The sequence below is a fragment of the Fonsecaea monophora genome, assembly GCF_001642475.1.
Source record: "Fonsecaea monophora strain CBS 269.37 chromosome Unknown Scaff16, whole genome shotgun sequence".
Lineage (NCBI taxonomy): Eukaryota > Fungi > Ascomycota > Eurotiomycetes > Chaetothyriales > Herpotrichiellaceae > Fonsecaea > Fonsecaea monophora.
The window spans coordinates 367,160-380,547 of record NW_019173947.1 but is presented as its reverse complement, the minus strand read 5'-3'; the positions used below and the strand labels follow the sequence as shown (position 1 = coordinate 380,547).

At 56.1% G+C, this 13,388-nt stretch overlaps 6 protein-coding genes across 6 annotated transcripts; 3 read left to right on the top strand and 3 right to left on the bottom strand.

The window, feature by feature from the left end:
• Positions 1-221: 221 nt before the first annotated feature.
• AYO21_03386 (hypothetical protein) lies at positions 222-1,771 on the top strand (the record flags this gene model as incomplete). The annotated part of the gene is made up of 2 exons (XM_022653360.1): positions 222-977; positions 1,055-1,771. The coding sequence occupies 2 exons, from the start codon at positions 222-224 to the stop codon at positions 1,769-1,771; spliced, it is 1,473 nt and encodes a 490-aa protein (XP_022514462.1).
• A 208-nt stretch (positions 1,772-1,979) lies between these two features.
• Positions 1,980-3,155, bottom strand: AYO21_03385 (hypothetical protein; the record flags this gene model as incomplete). The annotated part of the gene is made up of 1 exon (XM_022653359.1): positions 1,980-3,155. One exon carries the CDS (start codon positions 3,153-3,155, stop codon positions 1,980-1,982), a length of 1,176 nt encoding a protein of 391 aa, XP_022514461.1.
• Positions 3,156-4,304: 1,149 nt separating this feature from the next.
• AYO21_03384 (hypothetical protein) lies at positions 4,305-5,891 on the bottom strand (the record flags this gene model as incomplete). The annotated part of the gene is made up of 1 exon (XM_022653358.1): positions 4,305-5,891. One exon carries the CDS (start codon positions 5,889-5,891, stop codon positions 4,305-4,307), a length of 1,587 nt encoding a protein of 528 aa, XP_022514460.1.
• Positions 5,892-6,739: 848 nt separating this feature from the next.
• On the top strand, positions 6,740-8,544 carry AYO21_03383 (hypothetical protein; the record flags this gene model as incomplete). Its single annotated transcript, XM_022653357.1, has 5 exons — positions 6,740-6,943; positions 7,046-7,139; positions 7,212-7,454; positions 7,521-7,934; positions 7,988-8,544. 5 exons carry the CDS (start codon positions 6,740-6,742, stop codon positions 8,542-8,544), a joined length of 1,512 nt encoding a protein of 503 aa, XP_022514459.1.
• An 859-nt stretch (positions 8,545-9,403) lies between these two features.
• Positions 9,404-10,556, top strand: AYO21_03382 (hypothetical protein; the record flags this gene model as incomplete). Its single annotated transcript, XM_022653356.1, has 3 exons — positions 9,404-9,497; positions 9,563-9,652; positions 9,703-10,556. The coding sequence occupies 3 exons, from the start codon at positions 9,404-9,406 to the stop codon at positions 10,554-10,556; spliced, it is 1,038 nt and encodes a 345-aa protein (XP_022514458.1).
• A 232-nt stretch (positions 10,557-10,788) lies between these two features.
• On the bottom strand, positions 10,789-13,119 carry AYO21_03381 (hypothetical protein; the record flags this gene model as incomplete). Its single annotated transcript, XM_022653355.1, has 1 exon — positions 10,789-13,119. One exon carries the CDS (start codon positions 13,117-13,119, stop codon positions 10,789-10,791), a length of 2,331 nt encoding a protein of 776 aa, XP_022514457.1.
• Positions 13,120-13,388: the final 269 nt, after the last annotated feature.

The following is a 13,388-nucleotide window of genomic DNA, read 5'->3' as shown; positions in this document are numbered from 1 at the left end:
AGTTACCATGCCTACGCTCCCACGGACTTCCCGGAGTAGGGGTTGTGCACAGTGCATACAGCGCCATGTAAAGGTCAGTCAGTGCTCCAGTCTACATCTGCGAATATTCCATTGATAGGTTATGCGTTTGTCAGTGTGACGGCAGACCAGAGTACTGCAGACAATGTGCTCGCTTTGGACTTCCTTGCTCGGGTCCCCGTCAAGGGCCCATCATCCTCGACATGTCGGCCAAAGTCAGTCGTCCACGCAAGAAACGACGAGCAACATCTCGAAGCACAGATGAATGTCCGGCTATACTTCGTGCCTCTACGGATGACGATACCACGACCATATTGCCGGATGCCAGTGATGCGAGCCTAACAGAAGATGATCTCACAATGAGTTTGGATGCATCCTCATCACCTTGGGAGCCACATGCACCCGCGCAGGAGAGCTCGTTGCCCGATCAGACTAACCTTTCCTTGATCATCATGGATGTCCTGGACCACAGCAACTTCTTTGAACAGTGTTTTGTGGAGAAGTTCGTCGAATCAAGCACCAGTTCGAGGCTGGGAATGAATCCGGTTCGACCACGATCATGGGTATTTGCCCTTCCCAGTCTCTTAACCGACAATCAGACACCCTCTGTAAGGTTCTCCATCCGTGCCGCCAGCTTGATCTACTTTGCAGTTGTTCAGCACAACAAGAGCGCCGAGGTCGAGGCCGTGCGGTGGTATCTTGCTGGCCTCGCGAGCCACCGTGGGTTTATACAGGGAAGCAACACCGACGTCAATTCACTCACGCACGGGTCAACGCCTAGCAGCCCCGAGATATCAGTACCCATGATGTTTCTCTACTTTGAGACGATGAAGCGAACCTCTCCTGACGCTTGGGCTCATCATATTGCCGCCGCAGTCACCACCGTGGAGGCCCTAGGCCCAGATCATTACCGTGTTGGCCAGGATCACGCCATGTTCAGATCTCTTCGCACGTACGCGGTACGTATGCCCCCCACACAGAGCCAGTAGAGGGTGCTTGTCATCTACGAGATTGTCATCCCTAACGGACCTCACAGGCTTTTAAGGCTCTTCTCAAGAACGACCCTTCCAGCTTCGCATCCCAAGAATGGTGTGAAGCCCCCTTTAGAGACAGCACCAAGATCGAGTACGAATTTCTGATTGACATCCTCCTCGCCATTCCTCACCACCTGCTGCTCACTCTCGTGCCTGGAGGCGACTTCCGGGACTCTATAGACAAGATAGCCACTCTCGACAACTCGGACCGGAAGACGCTGGAGAGGGAGACCCTCGTTGTCCTCCAGCGCCTGCAGAACTGGTGGTGGCATTTCGCTCAAGATACCAAGGTTGTCGTCGGTCAATCTACTACCACCGACCTTATTCAAGCTGCCCAATGCCCTCTAACGCCGTCGTCGCCCGCTGGACAATGTGTATTCCCCGACACCCTGACCGCCAAGACCGTCTCGCTGTACGACTCTTTGATGGTCATCGTCTACTCTGTGCTTGCGTCTCTCGAGAAATGCAAGCCACCCTCTCCTGAGGGAGTGCTGCCGTCACCGCTTCCGCGCTACCGTGCCGAGATCGAGCGCCACTCGTCTTCGGTCTTGATGGCCGCCTGGTACCAGAACTGGCGCCATCCTTACTGCGGCGATGCGTTGCGGACGGGCTTTTCTGTGAAGATCGTGGCATGGCTCGGCGCGAACGCAGCGCAAAAGAACGAGGCACGCAGGATGATGGTCCTGTGGGGGATGGAGAGCACAATTACAGCAACATGAGGGTTGGCTTTCTAGTCCTGGAGGAACACGATTTATACCGGACAGCTATCCGATGGTTACCAATGCTTCGTTTGGGTCTTACACAAACAGCAATATGGTTGATTCGAGCATATCTCGGGACACAGTTTACCAGCACATCATTAATGTGCCCTCCTGTGAACACGGAAACGAACTACCGCCACCACTCGCCAAAGGATATGTGCCACTCTCAAGATCTTGAACGAGCTTCTTCTGTTTTCATCAGCCACCGATTGATGAACTCCTGAATCTCTTGATTGTTTTCTTCAATGGCCATCAAGTGACCATTCCCGCGAATGCCCTGATCGGCGAGATAGACGTGATCGACCGGGACGCCCGCGTCGCGGAGGAAGTCGGCCGTCAAGTGGTCATAGCTTGCGTGGTACGAGGCCTCTGCAGTGAGCAGCAGCACGGGGATCGAGGCGAGGTTGACGAGCTGTCTTGGGGGTCGTGTCTGTCGACATCCCCGCGCCAGGGTCTCGTGAGTCGGTGCCTCCAGGTCGGTCTGTCGGAGGTAGGGGAGCTGCGTTGCGTCGGCGTCTAGTTCGGGCGAGAAGCGCATGGGCGTCGAGGTGATGCCGAACGGATGCAGCAGCGTGCCGACCATGGCAGGACGTCTGTTGAACGGCGCCACGTCCGGACACTCGAACGGTGGGCCGTGAGGCTCCAGCGCCACGATGCCCCAGACCAGGTCCGGACACGCGTCGGCGATATGCCACCCCAAGGGCCCCGACTGGGAATGCGTCACCAGGTACGCCGGACCAGTTCTGGCGAGGAGAGGCCGCGCAGCTCTACGCACCAGCTTCTCCATTACCTTATACTCCGGCACATGTCCGACCTGGCTGGCGTAGAAGGCGTCGAAGATCGGGTCGCCCATGACTCCCCTACCGGGCCACTGCGTGTGCAGCTTCGCCGTCGGCCACGATTGAGGGTCCGGTGCCGTGAAGGCCACCTGCAGCTCTTCGGCCGTGTAGTGCTTCAGCGCGCCCATGTCGCCGCAGTGGTACCGCGACCGGCCCACACCCACGAGGTCGACCACGTAACAGTCCCATCCTCCTTTTCCCTGCGCTTGAGCCTGTGCCTGCAACAGTGCTAGCCCCGGCCGCCCGTCGGGAGTGACTTCAAAGTGCGTCCCCGTCTGCGCGGCGCCGTGGAGGAATATCACCGCCGGCCGGTCTTTCTGCGTGTTGTCGTCGGCGGCGGCGGCGGCGGCGGCGGCGGCGGGGCCGTAGTATCGCACACACATCTGGCCGCTCATGTGCGTCCCGTCTTTGTCCCGGATGTACTCTCCGCCGACGTAGAAGACGGGTGGGATTTTCCAGTTTGTGCGTGGATGCGTCGTCGTCGTCGTCGTCGATGGTGGCATGATGGATGATGGATGAAAATTCGAGGAGTTGGTCCTTGTGCAGGACAAGTAAGAGACTGACCAGTGGCACCAGTGGCAGGTGTTTTATATCCTGTACTCTATATCATGTCATATGCATATCAAGTCTCAAGTCTTCACCATTCCGACATCTACCTACCTATGCATCTACTTGTATGCACCACCGTAATCACGACCACGGTTTCCCTTCACCCATGAAGGGCAACAAGAGACTCGGCCGCCGCAGAAATTCCCTCGTGTTTAACCCAACCCCCCTGGGTCATGAATCTGTCGATAGTTTACCAGTTTACCACCAGACAGGCAGGCAGAGCCCACCCCACTCTGGCGCTGGCGTCGGTGTACATACTTCGTATGACACCATACCATCTATCAAAGTAGACGAGGCATGTCTCCCTCATGGCCCTACTGACTGCCGAACAGCCGAGAACACGACTTTACTGATCCAGTGATGGCGCCAGGGCGGTGGCGATGGCGAGGACAGCCAGTGTACAAGGTACAAGGTACAAGGTACAAGACAAGGACAAGGACAAGGCACAGGTGATAGTAACTCGACCAAACACCGGCCAAGTTGGTACCAAGCACCAGCCAGGTGGGTAGGTACATACATATGCAGACTTTACCACAAGGGGAAATTTCCACGACGGGTGCATCGCCATTGCATTGCATTGCATTGCACGGCATGGCTCGCACGGCATACTACCCTGGAAGAGGGGACCTCAGGTGCCTGTGTCAGGTACCCACGTACCGTAGCATACGTGTGCATGTATTTTACCTTGTGCAAGCAAGTACGGGGTACGGGTACGGGTACGAGGGAGTAAATGAATCTTCGTTCTAGCCATGGTGTTGCAGTAGATAAAAGGTAGAGGAAGAAGAGCTGCTGCTAGATTAAAGGAACTAATGACGCGCCAGAAACAGGACAAGGTGCGACGCATAGAGATAGATAGTATATGGCATTAAAAGCTAGATCAGTGGCATAGTACCATTCCCTTGAGAGTGATATCTAGAGAGGCTTACGATTTCCATGCCCTCCCTACTAGCTATGCTATGCTATGCTATGCAATGCACGGCGACAGGTCTGAGACGATTCATGTCCGTGGTTCCTTCCGTAGCTCACAGGCACCCATGGTCCCACTAAGACTGAGACGATATACGAATGACACCGACCCCGTCCTCGATCGAGATCTCGGTCCCAAACGGCCTCGAATACTCGACGACCCGCTCGAGAATGTGCCGGGCCTTGTCCAACGACGGTCGGCGTGGCGTGCCCATCTCGGAGCTCGGCCGCTCCAGGCCCAGGTCGACGGGGTAGATGTGCACCCGGACCAGTTTGCCGTCCTCGTAGTGGCTCGTCGGGAGGATGGCCTCGAAGTTCTCGGGCCGCTGCAGCCACGCCCAGCGCGCCTCGTTGATCTCGCCGTCGCCGACGATCGGCTCCGTCGGGCACCGTCGCCGCGCCTCACGCTCAGAGTCGGGGGCGTCGTCCCTCCAAGACCGGAACCTCTGGTTCTGGAAGACAAAGTTGTTGACCCCGTAAAAGATGGGCTTGCCCCGGTAGATCTCGACGCCCTTGAGCGTGTGCACGCCGTGCGCGAAGAAGAGGTCCGCGCCCTGGTCGATGGCCGCGTGCGCCAGCGCGACCTGGAACTCGGCCGGGTAGTGGTCGAACGAGTACTTTTGGAACGAGAACCGGTTCTGGTGCCAGTGGATCGTAAAGGCCGCGAAGTCGCCGAACTGTTTCCCGGACCGCACTTCGCGCAGGATTTCCCGCTCGTCCACCGCGTCCATGTCGTACGTCAGCTCGCCCGGGCTGGCGGCCACTTTGAAGTGGACGTCGAACGCGTCGAGCGTTGGGCCACCACTGCCGCTGTCGCCTGCGATTTTGCGGAGCTGGGCCATTTGTGCCTCGGTCACGCCGTGGTACACTTTGAGCCGCAGCGAATTGTTCTTCGACGTGATGGGTCCCTTGGAGTTCAAATGGTGCTCCAGCCGCTTTTTGATCGAGGTCGCTTCGTCATCTGCCGCCGCCGTGTCGGCGCCTGCGAGCTGGAACACCCGTCCGAAGAGCAGCAGACTGCCTTGCCGGGGCTTGGTGTTTCTGTCGATAGGGTTCGGCACCTCACCCGCCCGCTCGTAGAGACTTTCCTCCATCGCTTGCAACTGCTGAAACTGCTCTTCCGTCACGACGATAGGATCCCCGCGCGGTAAACCGTATATCTGCGAATAATCCTCGACCTCGGCGTAGGCACCGACAAACGCGACCGTTCCCTTGGGAAGCGTACGAAACCGCGCCAACCGCGCCTCGTAGAGGTTGTAGTCTGTGCCCACGTAGTCGATGCCCACGCGGCGGAGCTGGGCAAAGTTGTGGGCGATGCCGGCCTCGCCGTTGTCGAACGTGTGGTTGTTGGCCTTGGACACCATAGCGATGCCCATGGCGGCCCAGTCGTCGGCGACCTCGGCGGGGCTTTCCATGTGCGAGATGGGCCCGCGGAACGTGAGCCGGTCCACGATCGTGTTCTCGTTGTTGGCCAGTGTGATGTCGGCGGCTCGCATGATGGTGATCAGCGCCTGGATGTCCGGGTCGTCGCGGTTCGCAAAGGGTTGGACCTGGATGAGGTCGCCGACGACCGCGACCGTAAAAGGTTTCTTGATCCGCATGGCCAGTTCGGCTTCCTTGTCCCTAAAGCGCGTCGGCGCCGTCATTGACAGTGCGTTGGGCATGTTCACGGTTTGACCTCAGATTTTGAGACGCCCGAGAAGAAAGGAGGTGCGTGGTGATTCGGCCCGTCTGGGATCCCTTTTCAACTAGATATCACAAATTGAAAGTCAAAGCAGCACGCTGTATCACGGCTTACCTGGACGCACAGGATTATATATACACACAAACCTGGTCGTCGATATCCCATCTCACTCTCACTCCCGCTCCGTTTTGCTCCGTTCGTTCAATAAGAGTCTCGAAGATCTGTGCATATGCAGTCTGGAGTTAACAGTGTCGGAAATCCCGACTCCGAGATCATCTGGGTTCTCGGGATCCTGCTCAGAGGGGGGTTCAAGGGGTTTCAATTGCATTTTCAACTGGCGATATGGTCTCAGGTGAAGGTGTGGGCAATGGTTCCCCACTGAAAACGACATTTATGCAGGTGTCGTGGAAATTCCCCTTTTGGGATTAGTTCGAGTGGAGCGCAGTGACAGGAAGGGAAATGTAAGAGACGCAGGCATGTGTCGAATTCACTTGTGGGGAAAAAAGGGAGGCGGGTTTGTCTGGCAGTTTAAGTCTATGGGTCCATTGGCTGGGGAAGACAGACTGTGCTAGGTTGCTAGGCTGCTAGCCGACTTGAAGGACAAGTCGGGTGACAATTGCCTTGAAGCATTCTGGTCTCTTGGAAAATACGAAGCGCTATTCCAGACTCCAGACTGGGGCAAATCTGGGGGCTTGGGATACAACGGGGGAACATAAAAGGATGCCTCCATCGTCCCCCGTTCCCAGTGTTCGTGGGATTGTGACCACAGCAATATACTACTCTCGCAATTTCCAGGATCATCTCGCGCATAGCAGATCTCGAACAACAATGGCTTCAGCAGTGGAAAAGTTCGACGGCAAGGAAGAGATCCAGCTGGAGCGTCTGGCAAAAGACACCAAAGAGACACCCGGGTTCCTGTACGAGGATCCGAAGACGACGCCACCCAAGTCTCGCGAGGAGCGCAGGCTCGTGCTCAAGGCCGATCTATTGATCGTGGGCATGACCTCGTTGGTCTTCTTGGTCAACCAGTGGGTGAGTTCCCTCATGCCTCGTCATCTTGTCTGACCATGCTATGCGATTTCACGACCGCCTGTACGCTCTTGAGCATTGTCCTGTCTGGTTGACGCAGAATAGGATCGAGGAAACATCGGCAATGCCCGGGTCATGGGCTTCCAACGCGACTTGAACATGAGCAATGGACAGTTCTACAACGCCATCTCCCTCTATTGTCAGCCTAATCTCCGCCTTTCCCTATGAATGGTAGTCATACCTGGTGAACAGACTGACCAACACCGAACAGATGTCGGGTACACCCTTTCCATTCTTCCCGCCAGTCTGTCTGTCCGCATCTTCAAGCCGCACAGGCAGGTCGGCGGCTGCGTGATCCTCTTCGCCACCCTGTCATGCTGTATGGCCGCGGCGAAAAACGCTGGCACCGTCTTGGCCCTGCGAATCATCTTCGGGTTCGCGTCGGCGTTTCTTCAAGCCTTGACGCTTTATATCAGCATGTGGTATAAGCGGAATGAACTGGCAACACGGAGTGGTATGTCTTTTTGTTGTACTTCCCTCAAGAAGAGCCGACAAGGAGATCTAATCTCGAGGTGGACAGGTGTCTTCTACTCAGCCGCTACCATCGCCGGCGGCTTTAGCGGTCTCATCGCTTACGCAATACAAAAAAACCTGGATGGCGCCCTCGGCAGACCATCCTGGTACTGGCTCTTCATCATTGAAGGCGTTGCTGGTATCTTTGTCGGGCTGGCCTGTTGGATTCTGTTGCCGCCCGCTCCAGATCAGCTGAAGAAAAAACACTGGATCTTCAGGGACAGTGAAATCGACCTGGCAATCGACCGCATGAAGACGTACAATGTCGAGCACGCAGGGTTCAAGTGGAAGCAGATGTGGATTGCCCTCAAAGATCCCAAAACGATTCCTTTCTGGTTCATCAGCGCGGGGGTGTCTCTGGCATTGGCTTCCATCAGCGCCTTCTTGCCCAGCTTCATCGCTCAGTTTGGGTACTCTGCTGGTAAGTCTTTGATCCAGTCTGCTCACTTTTGCACCATATTGACCTGTCTTCAGTGCAAACGCAGCTCTTTTCAATCATCCCATATGCATGCGCCTTCGTGACGTTGATAGTGGTGAACATGGCCTCCGACCGACTCAACGCCAAGGGGGTATTCCTCATGGGCCTCCTGTGTAGCAGCATCGTTGGGTATATCATCCTGATCGCGGTTCACAATGTGAAGGTTAAGATATTTGCCACATGCCTAATCACCATGGGCACGTTCCCGGGTGTGACGCTGATGGGAGCTTGGATGAACATCAACACTGGGGGCTTCACCAAGCGCGCCACCACCTGGGGCACGGCTGAGATTGTCGGGCAGTGTTTCGCTATCCTCGGGTCGCACATCTACACGGATCCCCCACAGTATGTCAAGGGCCACTCGATCGCACTGGCTTTTGAGGTCCTTGCATTGATGTCGGCTGTGTTCTGCTGGTTCTGGATGCGGTGGCTCAACAACAAGAAGGACAGGGAGGCGCAGGAACATGCCGCAGCTGGGACGACAGATCCAAACCTCCACAAGACTCTTGAGGATGTCCAGGACTATCATCCTTCGTTCCGATACATTCTGTAGTGTCGGTCTCTAAAGGACTGAGTGTGGACACAGCCATTGGGGCAGTTTGTGCGGTTGTAATCCACGCTCATACCTACAAGCAGTGTCCATTCTGATGTCTTCTGATTTTGGCTCATCCTTGTGCAGGTACTTGTAAGCCTCTGACCATCAGGCGAAAATGGCTCGGTCACCTGGAAGAGAAGAAATGTTTTGGTACTTGTACGAGCTGACGAGGTACTTGTAAGACAAAGTCACGCGAGGCTGCAAGGCTGTGACAAGGGGAAATTGCAGGCACGATCGTGACGTCATGTGATGAGAGTTACCAATCGTTACAGCATGTGACAGCCGAATGCTCCGCCGTATCCAATTACGAAATTGCGGGGAAGCGAAAATGTTTCTTCGAGGCTCCCATTCAGCCTGGTGGATGAAATATGGCAGATTGAACTTCATCCATCTCCAATTCATGCCTATCAATACCTTCAAAATCAGTACTCCAGGCTGGAGTTGAGCCGAAAACTGGTTCCCATGGCCGCACCGAGGGAACCCAGAATGAGGGGGGAGGGATGAGCGCCCAGCGGTTCCGCACAAGCCCAAAAACGCCAATCATCCGATGCTGCACTAAGTCAAGAACACGAGTGGTGTGAGGCACATACGACCCCCAATAGGTCCTGGTAAGCAACTGGTGCCCACGGCATAAAATCTGAAGGAATCAGGCTTCCTCTTCACCGAAAGCAAATCACATACCTGGCTATTTCCCCTCTCATCAGGTGTCTAGACACACATAAAGTCATCGAGGATGCTCACCACCGTCGTCCGAAGAAGCACCATTGGAACATTCAAAACACTCAGAACTATACCAAGGTTCCGATACTTATCCACGATGAAGGCACTTGTTTATAAAGGTCCTGGTCAGTGTGGTCTGGAGGATCGCCCTGTCCCTAAGATTCAGGAAGCTTCCGATGCCATCGTGAAAGGTGACCTCCAAACCTACAATGCATGCCGACACGTATTACGTTACGGCGGCTGACCATCGTGACAGTCGTCTATACAACAATCTGCGGGACAGACACGCACATCCTCAAGGGGGACGTGCCCACGTGCACACCTGGTCGCGTTCTAGGACATGAAGGTTGGCTTCCTTGATACCGTCGAGAATTCCTAGCTGCTAACCGAGGGCAGGTGTTGGCGTCGTCGAGGAGCCAGGTCCCGGGGTGTCTCGATTCAAGAAGGGAGATCGAGTCCTCATCAACTGCATTTCCAGCTGTGCAACCTGCAACTACTGCCGGAGAGGCATGCCCAGCCACTGCGTTAGTGCAGGATGGATTCTCGGCAACACGATCGATGGAACTCAGGCCGAATATGTTCGCATCCCCTTCGCCGACAGCGGCCTGCACCACGTGCCCAAGGGTGTCGACGAAAAGGCACTTGTCATGCTCTCCGACATCTTTCCCACGGGACTCGAATGCGGGGTGCAGAATGGCAAAGTCCAGCCCGGGTCGACGGTCGCCATCGTTGGCGCGGGTCCCGTGGGTCTTGCCGCGCTGATGACCTCCCGGCTCTATTCACCAAGTCTGATCATCATGATCGACCGGGACCCCAACCGTCTCAAGGTCGCAAAGTACTTTGGGGCCCATCACACCGTGAACAGCGCCGAGGCCTCGCCCCTGGAAGCCGTCATGAAGCTCACCGACAACATCGGCTGCGACACCGTCATGGAGGCCGTCGGCGTGCCCGAGACCCTGGAGATGGCACAGGACCTCGTCGCGCCGGGCGGGGTCATTGCCAACGTCGGCGTGCACGGCAAGAGCTGCGAGCTCAAGATCGAGAAGCTGTGGGTCCACAACATCTCGCTGACCACGAGGCTGGTCGACACCGTCACCACGCCCATGTTGCTCAAGCTCTTCGCCGCGGGCAGCATCAACCCGGGACAGCTGATCACGCACGAATTCGCCTTCTCGGACATGGACAAGGCCTACACCACGTTCAAAGCGGCCGCTGAGCACGACGCCTTGAAGATGCTGATCACGGTGTAGTAACGAGTGCAGAGGGAAAAAAAGGAAGGGAGTTGGCAAAGTTGTACGTAATTTTGTATGCACATACGTTTGAACGCTACATGTGACACTGTTATCGCGTGTCCCCTAGGTGACTTGGTCCAGACAGGCCAGGCAGGACAGACAAACCAGACCCATTGAATGGTTCCCCCCTTTTATCAGGTTCCATATTTTTTTTTTTGACAGCCCTCGAGAACCACAACAAGAGGATGCCTTATTGAAACCCCAGTCCCTTGACCTCAGGATCCCCCATCAAGGCGCTTTTGACTTCTTCCTCGCCCACGCGCAATCTGACTTTTACCGCCCTCTCCCCCTTTCCCCTGGTCTCCATGGCGATGACGCCAGCCTGGACCAGCGCCATGGCGGCCCCTCCAAGCGCCAGGATACGGGGCACCAGGGAACCAGAGGCGCGTTTTCCCGCCGCCGCTGCTGTTGCTGCATTATCATCATCGTCTTCTTTTCCCACCTCTGCTTCGGCGCGCAGGAAATCCTGCACGGCATTATTATCCGCGACCACGACGATGCGCAGCGCTTCCGCGGAGATGTCGCCCATCGTGGACTCGGCCACGCCCGTGCGTCGAGTGAGTGCCGATATCGCGGCGAGGAGGAGCTTCGCGGCCAAGGGCAGAGAACGCAGGTGCTGCGCGACGGGGGACGAGGTGGCTTCGTTGATGGCCTGTTTGATGGTCGCGATCGTCACCCTCGCAAGTCGCGCTTGTGGAGGCGGCTCGTGTTCCCGCCCGTTCGCATTATCTTTGTCCTTGGGGATGTTCCTGCCTCTGCGGCTCGGGGTCGTTACTATCTGGACGGCGTCATCGTCGTTGGCATCCGCAGAGGCGGGATTCTGCTTCTCCTGAGACTGTTCTGCGATTTCCACCGCGCGCCGGCAAATGTCGAGAGCCCGTCTGGCATCACCAGACACGGCTGCGACTTTGCGGCTGGCGAACTGCACGGCGTCCTTGTCAACGATGTTGCCCGGGACACCTTCCAGCCTCGAGGAGATGATCTCCATCAGCTGCGTGTGCGTGTATCCTGGGAACGTGATCCTGGTCAGCCCGAGTCGCGAACTGATCTTGTTCGACAGCGTCCGCTCGGGGAGATCCATGGTGTTGGCGACCGCCAGAACGATCAGGCGCGAATGCCGCATGGCCGGCCAGTTGAAGAAGTTGTACATGACGCTCTGGCTCTTGGTCACGAGCTGGTCCAGCTCGTCCATCAGCACGACGCAGGGGATCCGCCGCGGCGACGGGTGCGAGAATTCTTGCTCCAGCAGGCTCAACGCGTGGTGCGGGCTGACGCGGTCGCCCTTGAGCGCTTCCCACAGGAGTGAGTAGGATTGTTGCGGCTCCGTGACCTTCATGCCGTTGATTTCGACAAAGTTGAAGTCGTCTAATTCTTCATTAAGAACTGCCTCGTGGAGTGATGCGACCACTTCCCGTACCGTGGCCGTCTTGCCCGTGCCCGGGGTCCCGGAGATGTAGATACATGCTCCGGAGCCGTCCACAATGGCCGAGTAGAGATGAGAATAGACCGTGTGGAACTCATTGGAGCGGCAAGGGAGAGACGTCGGGACAGCAGAAACGTGCAGTGTTGCTCGGGCGTGAGAGTAGGGTGTCGACTTGTACTGAGAAGGGGACAGGACTCGAGTCCCCAGTGGGGTGATCTCTATAGGCTTCTTGATCATGATCCGTTTATGTGTCGGCGTGCTGTACTTGGACGCCTTGGCCGAAGACTTTGGGGTGGAAATTGTCGCCGTCGTTTTCCTCCTCTTGTGAGGCGTCCGGGGCTCGTCGTCGACCGTCTCCTTTTGCTGCTCATAGTCCACATCCTCACTTTTTACGGTCTGTTTCTTCCGGCCCTTGGTTTGCTCTTTGATCCAATCAATCAAGTCCAAGAGGTCTTCCGGTCCCTTGTAGATCTCTTCCCACACAAAGTCCTCGGTGAATCGCACCGTTCTCTGCTTGACCCCTCGCCGACACAGAATCGTCTTGGCGTAGCGGTTGGCAGCTGACTTTGACTTTGGTGGTTCTCCGCCAGGATATCTCTTGAAAAAGGCCTCTTTCGACAACACCGTAGCTTTCCCATTTATGGCTGTCAATGGGTTCATGTTGAAGTCTGCCGTGATGTATGATTCGTTGGGCAACACATCGCTCGGGATTTTTGAGCGTTTCCCGAACATCAACTCCTCCGGGGTACAGAACCACTGGATGCAGACGCACATTTCGTCCTCGTCATCTTCGTTGGTGTCGGAGAACGAGCACGCCAGTCCCACCCAATCTTTCCCCTGCTCGGGAGATTTTAGCAGCACCGAGTCGCCTATTCGCACTGAGAAGGAGCCCATGCGGGCACCCACAATGGCAGCCTTTCTGGGGGTGAGAACATTTGCTTTTCGCTTCTTCGAGGGCGTGGAGTCATCCTCTTGGGGGTTTGTGTCGCTGCTGTCTTCATAAATCCATTCCCAGGGGTGATCTTCATATCCGAGTTCATCGTCTGAGTCCTCGCGGTGTAGGCCTCCCGTTGTCGAATATCTCTTCTGCTTGGGCATCACGAGACTGATGAGCGACTACTGAAGATTATGGTAGTCTTTGCCTGGTCTCCCTCGTACTGTTACCAACTGATAACTTGGGCTTGCTTGGTTGGCGATTTGATGCCAAAACGCGTCGACGCGTATTAGGTAAGAATCAATCAAGGAAGGATGTGTTAACCTTGATGTGGTTAGTGCGTCTTGGCTCCTGCACTGCGTTGATTCGCGAGAGTTCGTCTTGTGCAGTTCGTCGTTTGCTCATCTTCATGCACTTTGCCTGTCGATGGACG